The sequence below is a fragment of the Xyrauchen texanus genome, chromosome 47 (genome assembly GCF_025860055.1).
Source record: "Xyrauchen texanus isolate HMW12.3.18 chromosome 47, RBS_HiC_50CHRs, whole genome shotgun sequence".
In the NCBI taxonomy this organism is placed as follows: domain Eukaryota; kingdom Metazoa; phylum Chordata; class Actinopteri; order Cypriniformes; family Catostomidae; genus Xyrauchen; species Xyrauchen texanus.
The window spans coordinates 3,514,001-3,530,371 of record NC_068322.1 but is presented as its reverse complement, the minus strand read 5'-3'; the positions used below and the strand labels follow the sequence as shown (position 1 = coordinate 3,530,371).

At 35.9% G+C, this 16,371-nt stretch overlaps 1 protein-coding gene across 18 annotated transcripts in view; it reads right to left on the bottom strand.

The window, feature by feature from the left end:
• Positions 1-16,371, bottom strand: part of LOC127638729 (pleckstrin homology domain-containing family A member 5-like) — a 178,852-nt gene that overhangs the window by 53,173 nt on the left and 109,308 nt on the right. For all 18 annotated transcript variants that reach the window (XM_052120402.1, XM_052120406.1, XM_052120410.1 and 15 more), the window contains one exon: positions 6,352-6,435. In XM_052120402.1, the coding sequence (XP_051976362.1) occupies positions 6,352-6,435 (84 nt within the window). The remainder of the gene's footprint in view (positions 1-6,351; positions 6,436-16,371) is intronic.

Genomic DNA, 16,371 nt, shown 5'->3' with positions numbered 1-16,371 from the left:
CACATTCTGTTCCGTCAACTATGTACTCTTATGAAACTTCCCAAGAGGCACTGTTGAAATATTTTGGAGGTGGGGCACAACCAATGCCACTTGCCCCAAGTGCCAGTGCTACAGCTGATGATGATACAGCAGAACAGTTTTCAACAATCCCAGAACAATATATTTATGGATAAACCATGCCTTTTGTGAGATCTTTTATTGTTTTTGACAGACAGTTGCATTACCTTCTAATATATCTATATATCTAACATGGCTAGCTTTTGTTATTATTATTATTATTATTATTATTATTATTATTATTATCATCATCATCATCATCATCAGCTTTCATCTAGTCCATCCTCTACAGGTGAGCACACCAGCACCCGCATCCACTGATGCTACTATTCCTTCCTTTGTATTTGCTCAGTTTGCTGAAGAATATCCTGAGATTAATATTTCTAATTAAAATTATGAATGTAATACTGTTTATCTTAAGTTATTTTATTTGTTGTTAATTGTTCTGCACTTTTGCACGTTGCTCATTTTTTTAACCAAAAGCAATTAAAGTGGATAACTTTTTTTTTACAGTAAATGCATTGTCTGCTGGTTTATTTTGCTACTTTTCAGTACACCACATTAAGTATGCCACTTAGTAAGACTTTGAATATTAAAGTGCAAATTAACACCTGACCACTCTTGTGGGTTTGCTACTGTTACAATTAAAATGCACAAGGGTAAAAACATGCTAGGCAGGCATTGGTATGATGTAAGCAACACGGCTACAACTAATAAAATTGATAATGGGTGTGTTAGATTTATAGTGTGCAAATTATCAAGCTTTGACAATATTCAATCATATTGGCGGCACAGAGGGGCCCCCAAATCAAATTCTGCTTAGGGCCCCATAAAGGATTGGGCCGGCCCTGAACTCATGCATTATTTGAGCTGTAAAGTTGTTTTATTTGTCATTTTACAGTCATTTTAGGGTTTCAGGGTTTGTTGACATTACCTCGTCATGGTAAAGTTGTAAAATTGGCTATAACTTAACACAGAAAATGTTTGGAAGTAATTTTATCACACTAAAATCATGTTTACATGCATATTCTTTCTGTCTTCTGGTTATACGTTTTAAAAAGCGAGTATTTTAATGTTCAAAAATAGTCTCCATTCACTTCCAATATAAGTACCTCACTGTAACCCAGAATTTTGCTCTTTTTTTTTAAGAAAAGGAGAAGCGAGTCCAAATAACTTTTTGTGGTAATCAACATTATGCCACAAATGATGTCGATTGAGCTTAACTTGTACTGAACACAGGACATTCCATAACAGTACAAATATATTACATTTTCTCTCAATACCGCAAGTTGCGATATTGCTCGTCAATCGTAAACACCACTTAAGTTCTTCCTTGTCTTCAGTTGTTTGGGGCATGTCTTGGTCTGTATATTTACTCTATATTTCTTTGTTGCTCTCAAATGTAAATAACAAGCAGTCCTAGCTACAGTATACTAACATGTCCTACTGTACCTGTGTAGAGGGATGTCAACAACAAACCTTCAACAAAAAACACAACTTCTCCACTTGAGGTCCAAAGTCTATTGAAGCAAGAATTGATTTAAACTAATCAAGACCTGTGTGAGCATTGCTTCACGTTCTGCGCTCAGAGATATCACGCCATGCTTGACACCACTCATGGCACCATCTCACAAACACTTGCACACCTTTGAGTGTGACTTTCTCACATTGTCTAACAACACGTGGAGTAAAAATAAGTGTAAATCTCATTAACATATTCACCGTTGTAGTAACAGAAAACACATGATGGTGGTGATAATTGAAATGGGTCAAACATTAATTCCACAATCGGCAGAAAGGCAGAACTTTAGACTTCAAACCACAAACACCTCTCGTTATTTGGTCTAGCCAAATATCAATATATGCTCTTGGAGAAAAAAATAAGGGAAAAAAATGAAAATGTACAGCTTGTTAAAGGGATAGTTCAACAACATGAGAATGAATAAATGTTAAAAAAGTTTTGCATTTTTCTTTACATCAACCCTTTATAGTCATGACAACTATCAAAATATGGCCTCTGGCAGTACCATGTGTCTTCCTTTAAAGCACATATCTCCTGCACAAATGTTTTTCTTTCTACACCTGATCCAGTCCAGTCTCTCCCATCATCTCCACAGAGATAGAGGATTTTGAAGTTTATCTACAAGACGATTTAGTTGGTACTGGTGGATAGAAATGGACGCGGGAACTACAGATATTTAAGTCGCAGCTCTGTGGTTTATCCTGGATTAACAGCACTAGAAAGCAGCTGTTGACTTTGCTAGAGGACATAGGAGGGGGCGAGAAGGAAGACAACAGACAGAGAAAGACAGACAGAGAAAGAGAGAGAGAGATAAAGACTAGAGATGTGTTTGACAGCGTTGTAACTCTTCCAGAGGTTTCAAAGTGCTCTGCAATGGGCAATTATCAGGAGAACAGCTCTTGTTGGACAGGAGAGGTGAGCTGTGAAGGAGGAGAATGATTCTCTCCCACTGAATTTTCCTAGACTAAGTCATGACTTTACCCATTGTTGGCTGCAATCTTATCCAGAATCACTCCGGATATCCGAGAGTAAACATGTTTTAAGCTCTCTGTTAACTGTTGGCTTGTTAATTGGTTGTGGCTTTGTGTGGATGTGTTGACTATTTATTGGCTCATTATTTTTAAATGGTGCACACATAAATAGTAACACTTGCACCCATTAGCGGACTCACTGAGAAATATAATAACCTTTTTGAATGAAACTAACAAAACCGGGCAAGAAATAAATTTTTTACAACCAACCTGCCAAATTTCTGCCAAATTCTCATTAGTGTAATGCTATATATATATATATATTTATATGTGTGTGTGTGTCTGTCTAATATATATATTATGGCTGTCGATTTAACACGTTAATTCAGTGCGATTAATTTGATATTAAAATAATGCTTTAAAAAAATGTATGCAATTAATCGCCCCCGGACCGTAATAAGGAAGATTCCTTCCTGAGAAATGCAAGCTTGTAGTACCACATGTTTACTCCAGAGGGCAGTAAGTGAAACTTCAGCTGTGTGAGCAACACACAGTTTATACAGTGAAGAAATCAACCCTTCAGCAGACAGCACAACACAAACATGCGTTACCTTCTTGTGTTCAAAACACTTGGAGTGCAATTCCGAACTAAGGGATCTCAAGTTGTGTTTAAGTATTAAACTATATTTAACTTGACACAGCGACCTAAAAATTTATGTTTATGACGCAACGCACCCGAGACACTACACAAGCATGTCTGACGCAGGTGTTCATTGATGGGTCCTTAAACAAGCCCTCATAATAAATCTGCAACTGATGGACAAATTCACTTGTGTAATGGATTACTGTGAACTGTGTGCCAATGATTGACTTATGATCAATAATATGGTAGTAAACAATACATTGTATTTTAAAGCTGCTTTTGTATTGTCTTATCAATGATGAACTCTTCTACCACAAGAATGTAATGCTTTGAAATTTTCGAATATTTATTTTATATATATATATATATATATATATATATATATATATATATATATATATATATATATATATATATATATATATATATATATATATATATATATATATATATATATATACACTCACCTAAAGGATTATTAGGAACACCTGTTCAATTTCTCATTAATGCAATTATCTAATCAACCAATCACATGGCAGTTGCTTCAATGCATTTAGGGGTGTGGTCCTGGCCAAGACAATCTCCTGAACTCCAAACTGAATGTCAGAATGGGAAAGAAAGGTGATTTAAGCAATTTTGAGCGTGGCATGGTTGTTGGTGCCAGACGGGCCGGTCTGAGTATTTCACAATCTGCTCAGTTACTGGGATTTTCACGCACAACCATTTCTAGAGTTTACAAAGAATGGTGTGAAAAGGGAAAAACATCCAGTATGCGGCAGTCCTGTGGGCTGAAACTGCCTTGTTGATGCTAGAGGTCAGAGGAGAATGGGCCGACTGATTCAAGCTGATAGAAGAGCAACTTTGCCTGAAATAACCACTCGTTACAACCGAGGTATGCAGCAAAGCATTTGTGAAGCCACAACACGCACAACCTTGAGGCGGATGGGCTACAACAGCAGAAGACCCCACGGGTACCACTCATCTCCACTACAAATAGGAAAAAGAGGCTACAATTTGCAAGAGCTCACTAAAATTGGACAGTTGAAGACTGGAAAAATGTTGCCTGGTCTGATGAGTCTCGATTTCTGTTGAGACATTCAGATGGTAGAGTCAGAATTTGGCATAAACAGAATGAGAACATGGATCCATCATGCCTTGTTACCACTGTGCAGGCTGGTGGTGGTGGTGTAATGGTGTGGGGGATGTTTTCTTGGCACACTTTAGGCCCCTTAGTGCCAATTGGGCATCGTTTAAATGCCACGGCCTACCTGAGCATTGTTTCTGACCATGTCCATCCCTTTATGGCCACCATGTACCCATCCTCTGATGGCTACTTCCAGCAGGATAATGCACCATGTCACAAAGCCCGAATCATTTCAAATTGGTTTCTTGAACATGACAATGAGTTCACTGTACTAAAATGGCCCCCAAAGTCACCAGATCTCAACCCAATAGAGCATCTTTGGGATGTGGTGGAACGGGAGCTTCGTGCCCTGGATGTGCATCCCACAAATCTCCATCAACTGCAAGATGCTATCCTATCAATATGGGCCAACATTTCTAAAGAATGCTTTCAGCACCTTGTTGAATCAATGCCACGTAGAATTAAGGCAGTTCTGAAGGCGAAAGGGGGTCAAACACAGTATTGGTATGGTGTTCCTAATAATCCTTTAGGTGAGTGTATATATATATAATTTTTAAATGTTTAAAGATAACCATGTATCATTATTTCATTATTATATATTGAATTATTTTTATATGAAGGGCTTTCTGTGCAAATATTTTTTTCAAATTAATCAGGACACCATGTAATTAATTCGATTAAAAATTATATATATATATATATATATATATATATATATATATATATATATATATATAAAATGCTATCTATATATATATGCCGATGTAGGACTTGTTTTATTGTGGATATAAATACTTGTCTACCCGTTTCCTCCAGCCTCTTTCCAAAATTATTTTGATCTAGGATTGATTTGCACTTTTTGCACCAAACTACACCTCCAATTGACTCCAAATAGCTAATTGTCTAAAGGCTTGACATAATTTTCTTGAATTTTCCAAGCTGCTTAAAAGCACAGTTAAAGCACAGTGCATGTAAAGTTCTGACCCACTGGCATTGTGATATAGTCAATTAAAAGTGATACTATCTGTCTGTAAACAAGTGTTGGAAAAATTGCATGTGTCACAAAGTAGATGTCCTAAACAACATGCAAAAACTATAGTTTGCTAATATGAAAACTGTGGAGTGGTTAAAAAATGTGTTTTAATGACTTCAACCTAAGTGTATGTAAACTTCTGACTTCATCATTTAAAAAAAACTATATTAAATATAATATTTATGCAAAACATTTTAAATATGTTTTTCAGTAATGAAAATAAAAACATTTAATAACTGTATTACATAAAATTAATTATTATTTAAACTATATATAATTTATACCTAACTGAATTATTTATTGTTCTGCCTTCAAAAGAATTGTATAATCATTATTGAGAATAATGTGAATTGCACAAAAACAAAACTATATTAACATGTTTCTTAACAAAAAAAAATACAAATATAAATAAAGTAAAATATTACTGAGAATTACTTTGAAAATATTAGAAAAAAAGAAAAGAAAAGAAAACATCTAGACACTTTATGATAATAAGATTTTGGGGTGAAAATGAACTTATTTGACATTCAAATAATGGCATAAAAAAACTTAGTCCTAAAAACAGGCTTCATTTCCTTTATGCAAAATATTACATCTTTTTTTAATTCAATCTTTTTATTCTGTGTGGAAATGTAACCTGGATATGTTTTTGTGAAATTCACTATTAGTAGACTAATGGAGAATAATTATGCTATCCTGAGCAGACCAGAAAGAGCGTCTCGACTTATTTTTCTCAAATCTAAATGTGCCATTTTAATAACCCCTTTCCAGCTTTTATTCCTCATAATAACTAGCATTCAATACATCCCAAACAATCCCCAAAGGCATCAAGCTCCACAGTGACATCAAAGTAGTGGTGTGCGATAGCCAGCATGGATCATGACATTGAATCATTTCGTGAGCTTCAGACTCTGCTCTGTTTCTGACTCAAAACTGCAGTAAACTGAAAAGTGAGCGAAGAGAGAGAAAGAAATGACTCACTGTTCGTTGACGACAAAGATGCAGTTGTCTTGCGATGGAACACCTGTGACGGGATGCTTGCAGGTCACCTTTCGTTCATTGTGACTGTTGGAGAGAAAAACAAAAATTAGAGATGTGTAAATTATGTTTCATTCAAAACGACATGACACTATACTTGATAACAGGTACAGCTGTTTGACTTTCAAAACAACTGAGCATGGGCTGAGAAAATGTGATTTGCATGCTGTATCAGCTCACACTAGCTGAATGTGCTCAAGCTGGATTTTGGTAAATTATAGCCGTTTTGTTGCCGATTCAAGGTGGTCTATAATTTCCAACTAGATTGACAGAGATGGTCTGGATTTTCCACCAGAATTCAGATAAATATCTTCATTTAACCCATCTAAATTCAATAGATAGTGCAAAAAAAGACAAGTTCCACCATTGCTCGATCACAAAATGCCTCAGCAACATCATTCTGAACACACACAAATCTACACACCTTAAAACTCGACCTCGGCTCCACCTGACATATAACTACTTAAAGCAGCTTGGACCAGTCAGAAACCATGTAAAAACAGAAGCGGGTCTTAGCTGGATTTTTCACCAAGTGTGATCTAATACACTTAAAAACCCCAAAGATCCTCACAAATGACTGAACAAAAGATTGTTCACAAATGACAAGAGACCGTGTTCCTCTGAACATACACACACAAAACTACACACCTTGAGCGAGGGGTGGTGCTAAACTTCAACATCTCTGCCTCCCTCTGGGGTTGCCAGTGGCTCTACACTATACTCATCTCTCTCTCTATCTCTCTCTCTTGTCCTGCCTTCCCCTCTCTCTACTTATGCTGTTAAACACAGATACAACCATGTTGTCACTGGTGCCGCCTTCCCCAGTCATACGCCCCGATCACAAGAACATGCAGACAGTCACCCAGCAGCCCACCCTCTCATGTTGCTCCTTTCCACCCTTTTCTTCTCTGCCATGAGAGTCTCAACGTCTCAAACACAATTACCAGTACAGTCACAAACATAGGAGAGAGCAGTCGTTCACAACATAGAATCGCCATCTAGCACTGCTAAATGCACACAACCAGCTTTTCTCTCACATGGACATTTCTCACGGCCGCTGGGTAACATGTGAAAAGATTGAGCGTGTTCTAGTGAATCTCAGGGAGAAATGGCCAGGTTATAAATAACTGTAAAGTAAAAATTTTAAACTATATTTTGCATAAAATAATATGCCTATTTTTACACACCAAGAAGTTTCACATGATTACATTATTTTAGGACAACTAAGCTAATTTTTCCTCCAAATATCATTACTGAAATTTGGAAAGAATCTTTTTATCATCCTATCAATATTTCTTAATACCACAATTGTACAGAGTGGTTATCTGAGTTACTGTAGACTTTGTCATTTTGAACCAGTCTGGTCATTCTCTGTTGACCTCTCTCATCAACAAGGTGTTTTCACCCACAGAACTGCCATCACTGGATGTTATTTGTTTTTGGCAACATTCAGAATAAATTCTAGAGACTGTTGTGTGTGAGGAGGCGATCAGCAGAAATACTCAAACCACCCCGTCTGGCACCAACAAACATCAGCCAATCTTGTGGCACCAGTACAGTAAGTAAAATCATTCAGATATGGGTCAGGAGCTTCAGACAATGTTCACATCAACCATCAGAATGGAGAAAATTTTAAGTGATCTAAATAAATTGAACATTTTCAGAGGAGGTTTAATGCTTGTGGGCATTTGTCTTCTTTGCATGGGTGAAAACCCCCTTGTTTTAAATTAAAAAATTATATGGTTTTGCATATATTTTAAAATCAAACACAGCCATTCTGTTCATCTGAAGCGTGCCAATACAGCAACATGATGGTAAAATGTACTGACAATAAACAATGATTTGTCTGACCGTGTTCTGCAAACAGAGAGGAAAGCATACAGTAAATAAATAACGAGTTTAATCATTGTAAATCAATAGTCTGAGTCATTGGACCATTCATATTTTCTTAAATATAAAAATCTAGTTAAAAAATAAGATGCAATAACATCACATGGCAAAGTGGCCACATTCACATTGGTCCCAAAAGTATCTACATTCAAAGTTTTGTTATCAATCAATTCAGCTAATCCGATCGCTCTTGGTGGGTTTTAAACTGATTTCAAGACAAAAAGAACAAAAGAAAGATGGCAGAGAACCGTTCAGAAGGTTAAGACAAATATAGGTTTAAAAGCTTTCGAAAAGGAGATTAGTTGAAGATTTTCAATTTGTTTATCAGTATACTACTAAGCCACTGTATATGATGAATGTATATGAGACATATTAATCCGGCTATATAACAGTTATTGCTAAAGGAAAAGCTTTATTTTTTATTTTTGTAATCAGAAGAACCATCATTTCAACCAAGCAGCCATTGTTGTCAATTAGATTCAAAATGTTTAAGGCAAGGAGTAAAATACAGTACAAATGCATATTTTGTATGCATGCTTTTTCTCTGTTTTGAATGATGGAAAATTTTTTTTAATGAAATACTTAAGCATGAAAAATGCCATGCGGTGACTTCCATAAGCTTTTTTGTGTGATGACAAACTAATCATCATTGTTTTTATTCATTGACAGGCAGTATAAAATACAAAAATTCACAGGAATTTTCAGAAACTTCTCAACTCTATCAGCATTGGTTTTGCTAATTTAAAGAGACGCTATAAAAAATTTTATGTCTTAACGATATCACATTAGCCCAACCATAGTTAACATTTCAATGACACAATATTACATCACAGTACATTATGTCACGTATAGAGCGCCACAGGTACGTCTCCACACATACATGCATGAGTGTCAGCAGATCTGATAAAAATAGCTCTTCTTCATCTCTCTCTCTCTCTCTCGCAAGCAAGTCACACTTCACTTGCGCCTGTCACATGGGCAGAAAACCCAGGGGGTGCAGAAGAGTTGCGTCTGATCTTAACCTCTGCCAGGCCTGCAGAGAGAGCAGGTGTTCTGGAGAAACGGGTCAACATGTCCAGCTGGTGACGAAGTGTCCAGTCCCTTTCCAAGTACTGCATGTAGGAATAGTAATAGCAATGATTCTGATTCCTCTTAACAATTCTGTTTCATTTAAAACAATTCTGGTTCCTTTCAACAATTCTGGTTCCACTCAATGATTCTCATTCCCCTCAGCAATCCATTTCGTCTTTACATTCTAGTTCTTCTTATCTATTACGGGTTCCTCTAAACAGTTCCGATTCCTCAGTGTTTCTGGTTCCTCTCAACGATTCTGGTTTCTCTTAATGATTCTGGTTCCACTCTACGATTCTGGTTCCTCTCAACACTTCTAGTTCCTCTCAACACTTCTGTTTTCTCTTAATGATTCTGGTTCCACTCAACAATTCTGGTTCCACTCAACAATTCTGGTTCCCCTCAACAATTCTGGTTTCACTCAACGATTCTGGTTAACCCCAGCAATTCAGGTTCATCTGTTTCTCTTAATGATGCTGGTTCCTCTCAACAGTTCTGGGCTGCATTACCCAAAAGCATTGCAAGCTTCAGTTAATCATAGAGACCATTGACGCCAATGGTTTCTACAATCTCCTTAGGTTCCTCTCAATGATTCCAGTTTCCCTTAACGATTCCAATTCCTCTCAATGATTGTTTTTTCTCAACTATTCTGATTTCTCTCAATGATTCTGGAACTTCTTAATGGTTCTAATTACTCAGAATGATCTCAATTATTCTGGTTCCATTAACAATTCTTTTAGCACTTTTGAGGAAGAAATATATGGAAATAAGAAATGCAGTTATTATTGTATTTACTGCCCTCAGCAGCCTGTTAACAAATGATGAGATAATTTCAACAAAAACCAATACAACAAATTAAAAATTCTTCCAAAAAGTGTGTTTAATGCTGCACAGAAGTGGCACAAACTCAATCAAGCCTAACTATATATATTGAATAAAATTACTGAACTAAAAAACAACATTTCACTAATTGACTAATTGATTTAAAAAGAGTAAGAAAACTCTGGTTTTCTTTGATGAGACAGCTGAATGCTGATTAGTAGGTCTAGTGCTTGTTTTGCTTGTGTGCTCTCCAAAGGGAGCTTACAGATGCAGGGCAACATTTTTTCAAGTAATCTATTTGATTAATGGAAGTAATATTAGTACTATTAGTAATGGAGAACATGGGAAATGAGAGCATATAGGCCATTTTGTGCTGTGTCATTCTAAATGCCTGCGGCAGGGACCAAGAAATTGCTTAAAATCAGGAGTGCTTGTTTAGCTTTTACAAAGATATGGCTTATATGATAATTCGTCTAACAGAACTCATGAAAGAACTCTTTGAGCATTTCCTATCCTCGCCATCATCTACAAAGAAGAGAGTTCGAAAGAAGAAAAAAAAACATACTGCCATTAAGTATGTTGCGTTGTGAATGATAAAATTAGATAATTGCATGTTTTGGAAATTACTGGTCAGGTCAACATTAATTTACTTTAAACTCTGTTGGTCTAAATATACAGTATAATGCATCAGGACCAGATGTAGATTTGGTAAAATCTTAAGTTATCGAGGTAAATATAGAGATGACTTTATTGAAACAATAAGACAGGCAATAAAATCAACAAGTGCTTCCCCCATTTCTTCATTCTGACTGCACACTGATGGCAAATAAGCACATTACAAATCACACTAATTGGTTGTAAACACAATTTGTCAAGCACGTGCCACAGGCAAAGAGGGACAGAGAAGCATAATGACAGGAAATGGTAATCCTTAAAAAGGGGAATCAGTAAAAAATCTTACTGGAGGGATGAATACCGATGAGGACAACAAGTACACAACAGATGATATGCTTCCAAATGCACTGTTTTTAATAGTTTTCCATATAAACACATGCCAAACTGACATATCTGACTGTTGCAATACATTTTGCTTCTTTTTTTTAAGATTCTCAAGCTTGAGCATCAAGTTAAGATGCTGTGTCAACAGCTGACAGCATTCTGTTCTTTTTGTTGCACTGTGTCTAGCTTTGTATTATTAACACAAGAACATGTTCGGTCTGAACAGCACCCTTAAACAAGCAATATTTTGAAGTCAGTTGACACCCACACTACTGCTTGAAATGTTTATCAATGCGTCCTCTTTTGCATAATATTGTTACAAAAAGAGAGCTGGATTTACAGTATGCAATATGCTAGTATTCCATTCTTAACATCGCCATATACTAATGTATTGCCAATGGCATGGGAGGTGGTCTATCCAGCTATTATTACCATTAAATGTCTATATATTCCTCAAGGGACAGAATAAAAGGCAGCAATAATTGACATAATCCAGTTGCCAAATTTAGAGTTTCACATTCAAGAAAGGTCCTTCTGGAAATAAATCATGTTGTCGTGTTCAGGGTTCCAGTGGGCATTCAAAGACTGAAGCAGAAAATGGACAATGAAGCATTCGCTCCCGGTAGAGCGTCTGCCATTCACACATGCTCTCTCGGCCCCAGCAGCGACCTTTCTGAAAAGGCCAGAGTGCCCTCTCGCCCTCCTGTTATAATACTCTTAGTTTTCACACCAGTATTGTCTCTCTCAAACTGGCTCAATGGAAAATTTCAGGGCTTGATTAGTTTTGTGCTATATAGAGAAAACAACTTTTCACACAATACTTGATATCAATCAAAATGATAGCAAGGGAATATTAACTCAGTGCCATATTTATGCATTAGACTTAAAGCTGCTTCTGCCAGTTATAAACCAAATGATCCAGTTCAGTGCGGATGAATCATATAACAGCATGATCTATAATACTCACTGTTAAATGACACACCGAATGATTTAATCCAACATCTACTGGTCTGGATGCTCATAATTAGCAAACAGCTCAACGGAAAGAGTGAATTATCACACACATATCAGCTGTAATGCACTCATAATGGCGTAGGGTTTGAAAGCAATACCAGTTTCTTGCAAACGTCAAACTCTAGATAAAATCTTAATTTAAAAGTCTGCGAAGAATGACCAAGGAAGACTAAACTTGAAATGGCATTCACGTCAAAAGAAACCTTTTAAAAAACATCACACGCTTTGCTGCAGTTTAAAAACAAAATGTTTAAGAATGGTCTAATCCCAGGACAGACTTCAGATCTTATTAGGAAAAAGGGCCATTTTAAAGCTTTCTATGTTAAACCTACTAAAGCAGTTTTACTGTGCAAATGGAAATGAAGACCAAATCCCCTCATTGATACTCAATCAGGGAGTTATTTCAGAATAAGTTATTGTACATTTCATAAGCTAGTTAATAAGATGGATGTGCAACTTGTTGAATACTTTTCTGGACAACTAGTCGATCAGCAAAAAAAATGTAAAAGAAATTTAAAAAATATTATATATATATATATATATATATATATATATATATATATATATATATATATATATATATATATATATATATAAAATGTAATTGTTTCAAATTTTTGCCTTTGTCTTTCTTTACTGTATGATGGCCCCAGACACAGAGACTACAAGAGTGCAAATTGAATTAAATCCCAGTTGCACTTTATTGTACGCCTGAAACACACATGGGACTTTTATTTTGAAATGTCTGAACACCCAGTTGTGAGGTCACTGATGGCTGTTTTGCCGTCAAACTTCTAACCTGAGCTCCTGAGTTCAAACCCTCAGTTCTTTTCGGGTGATTAATGAAAAAGATCTGGTTCAAAAGAGTCATATGTTCATGACTGTCTCGTGCTGGGTTTGTTGTTGTGTGCGGTCAGCAAGCTCATCTGAAACCCAACACATTTTAGTCGCAGTCTGGAGCCCTGTGTCTGAGCGGCCCCCATAAAGGAATATTTCGGGTTCAATACAAGTTTAATAGAAAGCATTTATGGCATAATGTTGCATAATATCATAAAATCACTTATTATCGCTTGCTTTCTTACTATCCAATTTTACAACTTTGTTGCCATGAAGCAGTAACAATGTAAACCCTAAAACCCTGGAAGGACTGTACAAATAGTGATTTAAGCAACTTTACAGCTCAAATAACACACACATATTAAGAGAAGGATATATGTAAATGCTTTTATAACATTCTAAGCATCACATTTCTGCCTTGAAACCCTCCAAAAATTTGCCATAATTAACTTCCATTGTAAGTGTCTCAACTAACCTCGAAAGATGGGATGTAAGAAAATAATTGATGTGGTAATCAACGTTATGCCGCAAATGCTGTCGACAAAGCTTAACTTGTATTGAACCTGGAACGTTCCTTTAAAAAGTAGGTACTATTATTTATTTATTTTATTTGTTTAATTACAGCTTTACTAAAAAAGCATCAATTCTCATATTCTAAAAAAAAAGGTCAGATTGGGCACTCTGAACTTTTGGCATGTTGTCATTTAAAAAACTAAGTTAAATAATTAATCTAAGGCTGGTGCAAACTAATTTGACTAAATGTCTTTATTGCACCTGCTCTTGCAATCACCAGCACATTACATCATTAGCTTGGACAGATCCAATAATAAAAAAAACAATTACATTTGCTCATGTCTGGCTGAAATGTCACTGCATTTGTGTTGCTAAAAATGCAAATGGCTGCTGTTGTCTCAGCACGATGTGTCAGAAATGCAAGCATGATACATTTTTAGTTCTTTTATTTTCCCTGTAAAAAGCATCCAAAAGAAAGTTAGCAAAAATACAAACCAAGAGGCTAATTCGGAGGCAGATGGATTGAAAGTGTAGCTCCCATCGTAATGCTTTACAAAGCATTGTTATGGTGACAGAACGCACCCTGTAGTGCTGGAACCCAATCCTTGTGGCCAGATAAAACAATGCTGCATCACTTTTAGAAGGATGCCAGATACCTCGACAGTGCCAAGTAATCCTTCAGTTTACACTCGCCCACTCAACACTTCATACATGCTGATCATTGATACACAATCTGGCCACCTAACAAGGGCAATTTCTTGTTCGCTATGTGATCAGACTAGGGATGGGCTTTTTCATGTAATTTTGTAGTCGAGTACTCTAACTCAATACTCGTTAATTAAAATGCATGTTAAAAAACATGTATGACACATATGTAAAGAGTATATTTTGATTTATTCACAAATGTAAACTGTTTCAAAATAAGATAACTTCAACAAACTATGATTTTCTTTTGGGGAAAAATTGTATGCACATCATGCATTAATAAAAATGGAAAACAATAAAAGACTTTAAAAAACATTTGCTCTGATAGAATCAGTACTGACAGCATGAGGGTAATGCACCTATATAAACTCTGATTCTACATAAAGGCAATCACATTTTTATAATTTCACATGCTATTATTCAGACTAACAAGTGGTGAAAGTTGGCTTTTATAAAATGTGCACTGCTGGTATTAAGTAATTTCACGCTCATAAACATACTTGTCTGATCAGCTTCCGAGTTCACTTCACATTTTTTCCACCATAAAAGCAGATCTTCGTCTGTTGGTTTGCATGACTCCAACAAGAACTGAATATAAATAGAGTATAATTCAATAAGGACCAAAAAATTACATGAATCGACTTTTAATCTAACTTGGCTTTGCTTTAGAAGCACATACACCATGATATATCTTCTCTCATCCAACACCTAAACAACATTTATCTATAGCACCCACAGTGGACTGAATTGTAACTGCGAGATTTGGTGAGAGATTCAAAAGGAAAACAGTGTAACACAATGCTGCTCAAGGCACAGGAATGCAGAAAGAAAAATGAATTTGTGATATTCGAGTAGTGTTTTTAATACTCAAGTAGCTGGTGCAGAACGAGTACTCTATTACTCAATTACTCGTGCAAATCCCAATATCAGACCACAACATGAAACGTCTTAAGACCCAAAACTTAAGCTATGCAAGTACGTAAAAATAAATGCTTATAGCTACCAAGCTCTATTTCTAATTTCCAACTACCAAGCTACAGTAGTTACTTGATAGAGTAGTTTTTTTCTAGAACAGTTCCTCAACACCTCATATTGAGGTGTTGAGGTGCTAACCAAGAGCAAAGCTTGACCTGCTATAAAGAAAAGGGTCAATTATTCTCCAAATGTAATGTGTTTAATGGAGGAACAAGGCACAGGCTCAGGTGTTGTGCTTACAGTGCACACGTTCAAATTAAGATATGCCATTTTATGTTATCCAATGGCAGAATACATGTCTGGCATAGAGGATTGTGAAGCAGTAATTCGCTTGACTTTATTAACCTAGACTTCCGGTGACACCATAATGGCACCTTATGACTTGAGATGACAAAGAAATGGTAATGCAAGACATAAGAACATTAGAGAATAAGTATTGCAAGTTACTTGTCTTGCATATACGACTTAAGTACAACTCGCCTACTCTTCAGACTTGTACCCCAGTCATTTGCAAATGCAAGTGCAACGTTCTATCAGTGGAGCTTCTGCACATTTTGTTTACACTCGAACAAGCTTGTAAATGTAGTTGATTATGTAAAGCAAACAATAAAATGTATCGCCTTACAAAAAATGTACTGTAGTAAAAGTGTTTGTCACAAGATATCACTGTATGAGCAACATGGTGTTTAAGTCATTGTTGTTGAAGCACCTCTAGTGTTCATTTGTAATCAGAAAACGGCCGTGATACGTACAACACTGCATGTAAAAATCAGTTTGCAAAAATGTAGGTAAAACAATATGATTATGTGAGACTAGGTTGGATAATGGCCCAGCAGACTATACATTATCCCTCTTTTACAAGTATACTTTAAGTAAATACATTTGTGTGAAATATTGATGGAAAATTTGTTTAAAAAATAATTTTATTAAAAATAAAAAAATAAAAAAAAAGAGCCATGAAACTAGCACAGCTATGTATGAAATAATTTGCCTAAGACTACATTCAATGATTAAACAGTTTAGCAGGCATTTTACAAAAATATTTTACTCTAAATCAAGTATTACTCTGTATATTCCAAACTATTACAGAAGGTGTCTGTAAGGCCATAAGGGGGAACACGGATGAGAAAAACAAAC